This window comes from Equus asinus, chromosome 6 (assembly GCF_041296235.1).
Source record: "Equus asinus isolate D_3611 breed Donkey chromosome 6, EquAss-T2T_v2, whole genome shotgun sequence".
In the NCBI taxonomy this organism is placed as follows: Eukaryota; Metazoa; Chordata; class Mammalia; order Perissodactyla; family Equidae; genus Equus; species Equus asinus.
This window is the reverse complement of record NC_091795.1, coordinates 44,052,035-44,064,101: the sequence shown is the minus strand read 5'-3', so window position 1 is coordinate 44,064,101 and position 12,067 is coordinate 44,052,035. Positions and strand designations below refer to the sequence as shown.

At 42.3% G+C, this 12,067-nt stretch overlaps 1 protein-coding gene across 18 annotated transcripts in view; it reads right to left on the bottom strand.

The window, feature by feature from the left end:
* AAK1 (AP2 associated kinase 1) overlaps positions 1 to 12,067 on the bottom strand; it is a 161,819-nt gene that overhangs the window by 56,803 nt on the left and 92,949 nt on the right. For all 18 annotated transcript variants that reach the window (XM_070511999.1, XM_070512000.1, XM_070511990.1 and 15 more), the window contains exons 6-8: positions 2,804 to 2,925; positions 1,384 to 1,465; positions 745 to 877 (exon numbers count right to left, since the gene is read on the bottom strand). In XM_070511999.1, coding sequence (XP_070368100.1) covers positions 745 to 877; positions 1,384 to 1,465; positions 2,804 to 2,925 — 337 coding nt within the window. The remainder of the gene's footprint in view (positions 1 to 744; positions 878 to 1,383; positions 1,466 to 2,803; positions 2,926 to 12,067) is intronic.

Genomic DNA, 12,067 nt, shown 5'->3' with positions numbered 1-12,067 from the left:
TCCAGTATGTTCCTACTCAGGACCCCAGCTGGGTTGCTCAGGATTTATAATCAATCCATAATGGTTAAAATTTAGATGCAAAACGTCTTGACCAATGTCAAAAGATAATAAAAATCTCTGTTTCTTTAGTATTTTAGTACAGTGGTTTGTGCAAAGATGACTTATTCTACCATCTGGTTAATGAATATTGGTACATATGCTTGCTATGACAATGCAAAAGAGTGGGGAATCTTAAAAAACATCTTAAACAAAGCACTGAGTTTAAATGCTTATCAAAATCCAGTGATTAACCTAAATGAAAGGAAAAACCTAGTTCCATAGAGTTATACAGTCTTAATTATGTATTCAATCCAGCCAACGCATTGCAATCATTTTAATTTGAGTTGCTTCCAGTTCTGCAAAGATGAATTTCTTATCATTTGATATGAGTCAGCTGGACTCCTTTGGTACCAGAGCTTTCATACGGACTGCAAGAAAACAGAGCAGTAGTATACTGATCAAAGCACAGTTAGGATTTCTGCTCAGGTGGCTGGCTCAGGTGTGAAATCGGGTTTAGCTTTCTAGCAAAAAGACCTACTACTGTAACTAGACATTGTTACATATCTTTGAGTGACCAACCATTATCAACTGATTTCTTTTTCTTTGCATTCAACCCATCACTCCTGGGATCGAATCCCTTTATCCTCCAATTCATTCCTAAAGATTAGAAATAAAAATATGAAACTAGAAACTTGGAATACTTACTAATTAGGCAGTGCATATCTTGGGAATATCGAGAGTTATCAGGAATTGTGAAGTTTCCATCACAAATTGCCACTTGACTCTCCCCAAATGGTAAAGTGAAATAGCATAATTTATACAACAAACATCCAAGAGCCTAAAAAGATAAAGAAAGCAGACTGCTACCAGTGGTTTATTTACTATAACTGCACTGGGTCTACTGAGGGATACTGGCACCATCCACATTAACTAGCAGATATAAAAACTATGTACTATTAACCTATTAGGAACTGAATTTAGAATCTAACACCACCATTTAGCTGCTGATTTACATTATTTCTAACATCATCAGCAAATTGTGCTCCAATAAAGAACAAGTATTTCAGCTGTTTTGTTCTCAAGAACTGGTAACACATATGTGAAAACCACCTAAATAACGGGCAGGTCACCTGAATAATTTTCACAGAGCTCTAAAGTAATTTCCTTGGACACGCTTCAAGAAGCAGTGGCGGGTCACCTCGAGTCAAGAATAACCCCGAGGGATAAGTGGACAATGATATGGTACAGTGGCCACTTGTGCTATGGCACTGTCTGGATTAAAGCTGAAAGTTTACAGTCAAGACTGCTGATATCTGAGATGTGGATAGGTTAGTTGACACCTACCCAAATGTCTGCCTTCGTAGTGATGATTTTGCCACTGTACAGGTTGACCATTTCTGGTGCTCGATAAGACAGCGTTGTGTATCTACAATCAAGAGATTCATTTTTTGTTAAATATCTGTCATTGCTATAATTAAAAACCAGGAGCAGCAGAAATACTTTTAATATATATATATATTAATAGAGTCTAGTTCCCTGGGAGCAATCTGCAGAAGAGAGTATGACATATTAGTGCAGATAAAATGAAAAGCTGTCCTTGGCACACACCCGTGGCCCTCTACAGCAGACCTTCTAATCTAGGAGCATGTGGGAACCCAGATACTCAGGCACTAAATAAACTCCAAAAGCAACTTTTCTTGGGTCCTCAAATGACAAAACCTTCTCCTGTAAATCCTTGCTGTCTGATACTATATTTTGCTGATTTGTTTTTAAAAACATTAATTCTTTTAAATGTGGCTTGACACAGAGATGTAATACTGGCTGGGACACTGTAAAACAGCAGAAAGTGGGGCCTGGCTGAGGGCCGGGGGAAGGTGTGGATGGGATCTGCACTCCCGGAATAGGGCTGAAACAACAGTGCTCCTCTTATCTCTGGCTCAACAAAAGAGTAGCATATGCTCATCTTCAAAGTGAGTGCCTTGGTGTCACTGAGCATATGATTTGTGCTGCTTGAGTCTCTAGAGCCCAGAGGGCACTATGATTTAGGTGTCCATCAGGGCCTTGGACCAGAAGTCTTCCTGCCCCAGGCTTGGTTGCCAGGGGTGATGCAGCAAAGGAGAGTGACGATTAGGATGTAAGTGTGAACGCTAGACTACTGATTTATCAGCACTATGGTGTTGCCTGTGAAAAATCCAACACTCTGGACAACAGGGGAAAACGGGTCAGATTCTTACTGGAGTCACAAATCTAAAGAAGCTTTTTCTGGTGGAAGTCAGTGATTCAATATCTGTAGAAACTTCAATAGCCCCACTCACCATTAATTCCACTAGATTGCAGGTGAGCTCCTTATGAGCAGGAAGCAATAAACAGTAATTCATGGTTCAGCAAAAAGCATACACAAGTGACTGATAACGTCATGGTGGTTGTGATTCCACTTAAAAACATCACAGTACGTCTATGGTGTGTACATCACACAGCTTTTTAAGGGCTATGTGATGTAAATCAAAATGTCTATGTACAATAACCATAGGACCACTGATAAAATGTTATAAGATTCCTTCATTTTACTCTACTAACCAATGATTGTGAACTCTCTGCACATCCTCTCCTTAAAATCCAACAACCTAACTGCCAACATGATGCTCTGAGACGGGGCAACTGAGTAGCACCATGTCTTCCCACTCTGATCTTCTCAATCATAACCTGAAAGTAAAGTTGCTGATATGATAATGGACAAAACTCCAAGAAAGGAGGAAAAGCTTACTTCTTAATCTCATCTTCTACTGCGTTGACTCCCTCAGTTTGTGGATTCTGGAATTTGTTGGTGGCGCTTCCAAAGTCACACAGGACGTAGTGGCCTCGGTCATGCAAAAGGATATTTTCAACCTGAAAAACATTCCCCAAGCACTGATTCCAAAATATCATTTAGTAATGCAAGTGAAAATTTCATTCTCAGTCATATAAACAAAATATTTTATTTATGGTAATCCCATTAATGTGCACAGGAAAGTTATTCCTCTCCAAGTATCTCAACAGGGGTCATCTAAGTGGAACAAAAAGAGGTGAAGAGTAACAGGGTAAAATGAGAGTGGAGGGGACAAAAAGAGGAAATTTCACAGTGGGGAAGCAAAAGCCTCATTTTCCCAGATTTCCAGCCACATTTCTCACCTCTGCAGAAACTTTCTACTTTCAAGCCTCTGCATCTTTTCTCTTTCAGTCTAGAATGCTCTCTGTGATCCCCACCTCCTTACCCAACTATCAAAATCCCATTCATCTTCCAAACTCCAGTTCAAATGCCATCTCTCCATTGACGTCTTCCTCAGGCCCCCACCCAGACAAATGCGTTCCTTTAGTGCTTTCTTCTTCCTGATGTCAATTATTTCACCTAGGCCTTATAAACACATGTATCAATTTCTTTACTATAATAGGTTAGGATTTTCAGAATTAATAACTGTTTGCTATGTTTTAGTTACTTCTCAAAGTGATTAAAGGCCTGTGGGCAAATGGGCTGTTTTCCTATTAAAGTATTACCCTAACCTTTTTATAGATGAATTCTTTGGGCAGTAAGTTAGGAGTTCTGGGTAGAAGAAAACTTACAAAGACCAGAACCTAGAGAAATCCCTGGTATCAAAGGACTCTGCCAAGGAACTATCCCAAAATAGCAGGCACTACTGTACTCAAAATATGTTGATTAGTTTCTGGTACAGGCGAATCATGCTGACTGATATGCTGGAGGACAGACCTGGCTATGTGTGAGCAGTAAAATGGCAGCCAAAAAATCTTGTTAGGCCAATAAGTCTGTAGTCTCTATTGTCTTTTGTCTTCAGTCTTCCAAAGACTGATCACCTTTGGAAAACAAAGGCAAGAGTAGACTATAAGCTCCTTAAGGACAAGCACAGATATCTGTAGTCTTCCCTACCAGTGCATAACACAGTGCTTGGTACAGAAAATGCTGGCTGAATGGAATAAACAAAAAAACAGAAATGCATACAACACTGTGTATGTCTGCGCATGCGTGCACATGTACCAGTCTGTCAGAAGCAAGACAAGGGCTACCAAATACCTAGGTCCGGCTGCTACTACTAGTTCTTTTAAAAGTATCTGGTCAATTAAGATAGTGTCTTGTTTCTAGACTTTCTTTTAATTATTCTAAAAATTACATTATTTATTATACAGATGTTTATTTTATAGTTTGTATCTGCTAAATCCAATACCTAAAGTCTTTGCTGCAAACTGATCCTGTAATTTATTGGTTTTTTATTTCTAGTGAGTTTCACTTATGGTGTCGTGAGGGGTTTTGTCATTGTTGATGTTATATAAACAAAGTGAAACAGTCAAGCTATCCTGAGCATATACCCACTTTACGAATCTAAAATAATTCCAAGAAAGCAACACTAATGTTTTCAGTCTAATTTAGAGGTTATAAAAAGAACAGCCACAATTTACTGAGCTTTTACTATTATGAGTGCTACTGAACCCAGAACTTTACATGGATTATGTCACTAACTCCTCAAAATAACAATATAGTATCATCTCCATTGTACAGATGGGGAAAGTGAGGCTTACAGCATTTAACCCAGGAAGTGAGCCCAGGAAATCTAATCTAGAGAAGGACTGGCACTTGCCTTTCTGCCAGGGCAGGAAGCAGGTTAGAAGCAGAGCAATTTCTCAAGCACCCTATCCTCACCCTCTAACGCTGGTAGGCCTGATGTCTATACTTGCCCAATGTACTGGGTACAAGCTTAAGGACAGAGCTACCTTAGTTCTTTATGTCCAGAAATGCCCCTATAGCAGGAATCTAGTCAATGAGGAACCAAGTGTCTAAATACTAGCCAGGCTGGTTTGTTCAATGTCTCCTAAGCATTCCCTGTATCACCTAGTTTGTCCTTTTAATCAATTGTTCACTCTCCACTAGTCAAGTTCCAGACATTCTTCAAGGCCTTGCTCAAGTTGTAACTCCTAAGTAAAACCTTCCATGACTACCCTACAAAACCAAGAGAACTTACCTTCGATAGGAGGGGTTGGCAAAGTAAGACCTTTAGGCCAAACAAAGCCTTGCCCAGTGGTTACTTATCCTCTAGTCTATGGCTGCTTTTGAGCTCTAACGACAGAGTTGAGCAGTTGAGACAGACTGTATGGTCAACATGCCTAAAATATTCACCATCTAACCCTTTGCAGAACAGTTTGACAACCTCTTATCTATAATTACATTATGCCTATGTGTCCCCTACAATACTCAGTCTAGTACTTTACACACACCAGGGATCCCTAAGTCCCTTATTCAGCATCATTCAGCAACAATCTTCCTTCTTGGCCTCATGTACCTCACTCATATAATTGCTCATGTGAAATCATACTTCTCCGATTATATGAGTGCAGTCCCTTCCCAGATCGGTCTCTACACTTCTAATGCTAGAATGTATAATCTAGAAAGCTGAAAAGTTAATTCACATCAAAACACAAACAAGGCAGTTCTAGGGAGCAAAATCACTACTGGGGGAGGGAGGAGAACTAAGTAGACAAAGAACAAAATAAAGATAAGGAACATTAGGGTTCCCCCCCCCACCTTAAAAACTGCATTTCTGGTTAGGTTCCATAGTGTCAGAACTCAGGAGCTATACTATATCCAACCTGGTCCCCACCTCAGCTTGCCTCCCTTCCTCCCACAAGATAACACTGTACAAAACTATATTTACAGGAAAACCAGTTAAAAATTAAGGGTGTGTACAAAAGTAGACAAGAGAGCCAAAAATATCAATGCAGGGAAAACTTTATCAAAGAAACATCAATGCAGAAAAGAACAGTAATCCCTGCTTGGCTACTCTGCAAGTTTGTCGGGAGGATCAAATGAGATTACGAAGTGAGATCACTTGGCAGCAGCTGCCTTAACAATTGCTCTACTCTCCGCCCCCTCTCAGTCTGTCCCTGTGACTTATAAAACCTGTGAAAATCTCCGAGACCAAGCTGGCCACTGCTGCTGCCCTCGGTCATCACCACCACCATTATTAACTAAACACTTAACACAGAGCATGGTGTGTGGCAACCACATTGGATTTGGAGGTCAGAAGACCTCAGTGACTATTTTAGATGTTTGACCTGGGACAAATCTTTAAACCTCTTTGGGCTTGTTTCTCATCCGCAAAGTAAAGCTGATATTTCTATCAATGTCGTTACGAAGCAGGTAAGAGAATGCACATGAAAACAAACTGTAAATCTCCCTATACAAATGCAAGATGTTATTACTATTCATCTATTAAAGAAACATCTCTGAACTCTTACTACATGCCAAGTACTTTTCTGGGTCTGGGGATAAGGCTGTGAACAAACCAAAATCCATCCTCTCATGGAGCTGAGAGTCCAGTTGAGGATAATAAGAAAATAAGTATAATGCCTAACAGTGATAAAAGTTATGAAAAAAATCCAGCAGGTTAAATATATGTAAGACCTCGAGGGATGCAACTGTAAATAGCACAGTCAGGGAAGGTCTCTCTGATGAGGGGAGCAGAGACCTGAATGAAGAAGGGAGCAGTCATGGACTACCGTGGGGAGGAGCACAGAGGCAGGTCAGTGTGGCTGAACAGCACTGTGCTGGGCACTGGTACTGCTAGGAAACTGAAAACACAGGACTGGACATATTATGGCCTAGCGCTCTTATGAATGCAGACATGAGATAATGCTGGGCTTGGAGGAAGTGAAGGACTTATATAAGTAAAACTAATAACAGGAACAAAGGCACAGAGGCAGGAATGAAAATAACAATAGTACCAGCAACTAATAGCACTTACTATGCACCACACACTGCCCCATGCACTTCTACCTACAGTATTTCATGTAAGTCTTACAAAGCCTTATTGTCCTCACTTAACAGATGAAAAACCAGAGGTCAGTTGCCTAACATGCTTGAGGTCACAGGCTGTAGGGCAGGATTTGGGCTCAGGCTGCCTGACTGCTAGGACTACACACTCACTCACTGCACTGATGTGCATTATGCAATTAAGGAACAGGGACAGCTCAGACTGGTGAGAGAAAAGAGCAGAAGGAGAGAGGACCAGAGAAGCAGACAGAGGGCAGGCTGAGGAAGGCCACTAGGGAGCCATCCAGCACTTTTAACAGGTCAGCAGCAGATGAACAGAGGTCTGTTAGGAAGGTGAGCATGGTGACAAAGGAGGGAGAATAAGAGAAGGGAGAAAATGAGAGTAGGCACAATCATCCAGGTGTGAGGAGACTAGGGCCAGGTCTAGAGTGGGCCAAGACGGATTAAATGAGATTACGAAGGTAAAGAACCAACTGGCTATTCATACACCATCTTCTGAAAGCTTTCGAGAATTTGCACAGTGACTGTTTTTGGCAAAGTTCCTTAGGATGTAAGCCTAGCATTGGTAACCACTGCTTACAACGCTCAAATCTTTCAGCTCTTTGAGAGTTTAATGCTGCTGACCTTATTTCCCAACCTATCAGTTTAAGAGAGTCATTAAAGTTGTCACTCCCAAATTCTGCTGCTTTAGCTAAAAGGTCTGGAAAGCCATCTCCTACTGACCTCTTCATCTTGCCATTACTCCAAACAGATATGGCATTCAGGCATTTCAGTCACAGAATTTATCACAACTGGAAATTATGGAGGATTAGATGAATGTGGCTTTTCAAACCTGTGATTCTAAAAATAGGACAAGAATCTTCATCCTATTGTACTTCACAAGATCAAAATCTTTTTTCTGACAAAAGGAGACATTCATGACTTTTTCAATCTGAACGTGCTCATTAAATCTTAACCCTTTCTTCTTCTTTCTTCTTTTTTTTGTGAGGAAGATTGGTCCCACGCTAACAGCTGTAGCCAATCTTCCTGTTTTTGCTTGAGGAAGAGTGGCCCTGAGCTAACATCTGTGCCAGTCTTCCTCTATTTTGAATGTGGGATGCTGCCACAGCATGTTTTCATGAGTGGTGTGTAGGTCCATACCTGGGATCTGAACCTGCAAGCCCTGGGCTGCCAAAGCAGAGCACATGAACTTAACCACTAGGCCACCAGGCCGGCCCCGCTTCCTCTTTCTTAAGTGCTTGGACAAACAGCATCGTAAAACATAGCAAAGTCAAACAAACAAAAACCAAAATGGGAGTAAAAGACCTTGGCCTTTGCTCTGGTTTGACCACTGAATTAGCTGCGCAGGTCAAAGCCTTTCTGGGTAGAGGTTTCCTCATTGGTAAAAGGAGAGGGCAGGCTTAGGTGACCCTCCCAGGTCTATGACTCCACAATCTACAATAATGATCTCTATCTTTCCTCAGAGAGATGAAAAGTAAAAAGCGGGGTAAATAATTAAAATGTTAAAATAATGTATTTGAGGAGAAACCTTCCATAAAGAACAGAACTTCTGCCACGGTTATTTTTAGAACATAAGGACAGGGACTGCCTTCAGCTTATTTCTTACACGTAATTTGAAACAAAGGCCACACATGTGGTGGGCAGGGCAGGAGGGTATTTCTCAGGTCTGAATGTGAACAAGCAGACCCCTTCACAGGGTGGCACTGGCTCAACAAGGGGGTCCAGAGCTGGCCTGGCCTGTGTTCTTTCCTGTGTCCCCTTGACTTTTATTCAGAGTGGTGCCTCCTCACAAATGGAAATCCTGCTCACAGGGAAGCAACCGAGAGACCAGCAACCAGCACTTTCTCTGGCCAACAGGAGAATAAAGAACTTTGTGGCTCTGGCTATTGCTAGGACTGTGGTGGCTGGTTCCAGCAGCAACGTGGAGCTCAGAGTGGCTGAGGCTACGTGACACAATGACAGGGCCGGGGCAAAAAGGAGGTACATGGGGACTTTCACTCAGGCCTTAGGAAGCTGGCGGTACAGAAGGCAAATGTGACTGCCCATCAAGCACACACTAACAGAAATCAACAAAATCTAAGATGCTAAAGAAAGCATCTAGATGGCACCGAGTGTAAGATTTGGGGAGTGTAGGAAAGCTTCAATCAAAACAACCAGGAGTCAATGACTAAAATCAACAGCAACAGGACTCCTCTACAATAATCCCAACTGAGACCTCCTCCCAGGGGCCCCTATTTACATGCCCTGTGTCCAAGGTAGAGAAGAGAGGGAAACAAAGTCTCCTGAACCACTAGTGGCAACCCAGCAGCATGCCTCATGGTCTTCAATATGGACTGAAACACCACTACAGAGCCCAGCACTGTGCTCTCAGGACTGCACTGCCTGTTAGGAGCACTGAGGAGGGGCAAGGGGTACAGTGCTGAGGGCAGGCTGGGGAACGGAGCATGGCAGCCTCTCCTCACTCATACCGCGGCCTCACCCTCCAGTTCCAGTTTGCTCCACGTTCTTCTGCTGAAACATCTCATAGGCTGTTCAGTGCAGTGAGGGAAAAGTCAGGGGCTCCTCCTGCCTGAGCCCAAGCACTGACCTACTCCATGTCCCCAGGCTGGACACTGAGCTCTGTACCTCAGCCTCCCGTCACTGGGCAATGCTTACCAATCACCCTGCAGCAGCAGTGTGCACACCACAGGGCATTAACAAGCTGGGAATATGTAAACTGGATAGGTATTATTTATGGGTATGAAATGATAATCACTTAGGCCTCATTTAATCCAATAAATGTTAAAAAACGTTAAAGGAAGATTTTGTTTAAGAACATGGGACTAGCATCTCTAAAAGGATGCTCAAGGGCCCTTTCTGCCTCCTCCCTTGGCTCTCACCTCTGTGCCCTCTCTCAGGACTTACTGTGCCAGGGCTGTGCCTGGATGCTGACATGCACGCTCTCATTTAACATTACCACGACCCTAACCAAAGCTGGGCTGCTGTCCTCACTTCACAAATGAGAAAACCGAGGCTCAGAGAGGCTAAGTGACTATAGGAGTGACCAAGGAGCTGGAGGAGGAGCCAGGAGAACACGCTGTCACAGAGGTCAAGGGAGGAGATGGTTACGAAGGAGTCAAAGGCCACAGGGAGGACAGTAAGACAGGGACTATAGTGTCCTTTGCATCTGGCAATATGAAGGATGCTGCTGTGCTCATCTCTCATAGCACTTACAGTTCCGTTAAGACAAGTCACAGCGTGAGGGCTACAGAATCAGAGTTCCAATGTGAAATCAAACCCCATCTGACATGGGGAGAGAATGGGGCTCCAGAGAAGCTGGAGCTCATATGGGTCACAGAAGCAGAGCCCACACTTCAAGACTAGGGTTGGTGCTACCCAGCCACACTTCCCCTATTTCTTAGCCCATCATAAACTTTCCTCCAAGGCAGGCAGCAGGGAGAGAGGTCAGGTCCTAAAATGTTGGTAAAAACTGCTTGTTTCTAAATATATGCTAACAGGCCCAAGAATTTCACTCATGAGTAAGGGCAGCTAGGAATACAGTGTCAGCATGTACTCAGAGCAGGGGCCTGCAGTCTCCCTAGCCTGGTCCACAAAGGGCCATGCCCTAGGCTTGGACCTCCATCCTCACCCTCAAACAGCCTGCTGTTCCCTTCGCTAGGCAGCCGTCAGGCTCCGCTCTCTGCCTGAAATACCCTCTACTCTCACGCATCTCCCACCAGTCCTTTGAAATCCCACCTTTCCAGAAGATTCCAACCACCATTGCCTGATCTCAATATCTGACCATGCATTAAGCCAACAGATTCTCTTCTATTGATCACTTTGTTCTATAAAGTTCTATATTTTACCTATTTGTTTCAAGTCTAAATATTTCATTTATATCCTCTCCCCAATACTTTGAACATCTCGAGAGTAGGACCATATTATATCTATACCACCTCCACAGAATTATGTACTTGTTCTACGCTAGCCTCATAATATTTACTGAGATGTATTCTCCTTTTTCTACTCAGGAAAAGGGCTGACTGTGGGCAGAGGGACACTGAAGAAGGCTACCTAAGGCTTTTGGAAGATGTATCTATCTTCTTCTAAGCCAACTGCTTCAGTACAGAAATGCCAGTATGTATGCACCACTTCACATTTACTAGGATGGCTAAAATAAAAAAGGGCAGTAACAAGTGTTGGTGAGGATGTGGAGAAATTAGAACCCTGATTTATTGCTGGTGGGATATAAAACAGTGCAGCTCCTTTGGAAAACAGTTTGGCAGTTCCTCAAAAAGTCAAACATAGTTACCATACGACCCAGCAATTCCATGCTTAGGTATATAGGTATATACGCAGAAGAACTTTATATGCCCACATAAAAACTCGTACATGAATGTTCATAGTAGCCTTATTCATCATAGGCAAAGCAGAAACGACTCAAATGTTCATCAACTGATGAATGGATAAACAAAATGTGATATATTCATACAATGGAATATTATGCCACAAAAAGGACTGAAGTACCAATACATGCTACAACACAAATGAATCTTGAAAACATTATGCTAGGGGAAAGAAGTCAGATACAAGAGGTCACAAATTGTATGAGCCCATATATATGAAATGTCCAGAATAGGCAAGAGAATGTAAATTAGTGGCTACCCGGGGATGGAGAAAGGGGGAACGAACAGTGATTGCCAATGGATACAGAGTTTCTTTTTTGGGATGATGAAAACTTCTGGAATTAGATAGTGGTGATGGTTGCACACCCTTGTAAATATAATAAAAGCTACCAAATTATACGCTTTAAAAGGGTGAGTTTTATGGTATGTGAATTATATCTCAATTTTTTTCAAAAGCCCAAAAAACCCCCAAAACAGAAATGCCAGTATGCTGTGATCCTCAAACTTTAGAATATACAAAAAACCACTTGGGGTGCTTAACTTATTAAGATATGAATTCCTGGGCCTCCTTGACATCACCACCAAAATTATAGCTCAACAGAGTGAGTATGGTACCCAGCAGCCTTCATTTAACAAGTACACTAGGGGATGCTGATGCAAGTTATTAGCCATGAAGCATATTTCTCGAAACACAGGTATAATGAAAGGAAATTATAATGTAGAATCAGAAGAGCTGGATTCAGATTCTGGTGCTGCCCCTTCTCAGTTATATGACCTTAGGGAAACCACGTAACCTCTTCGCTCCTTAGTTTCCTAAACTATAAAATGT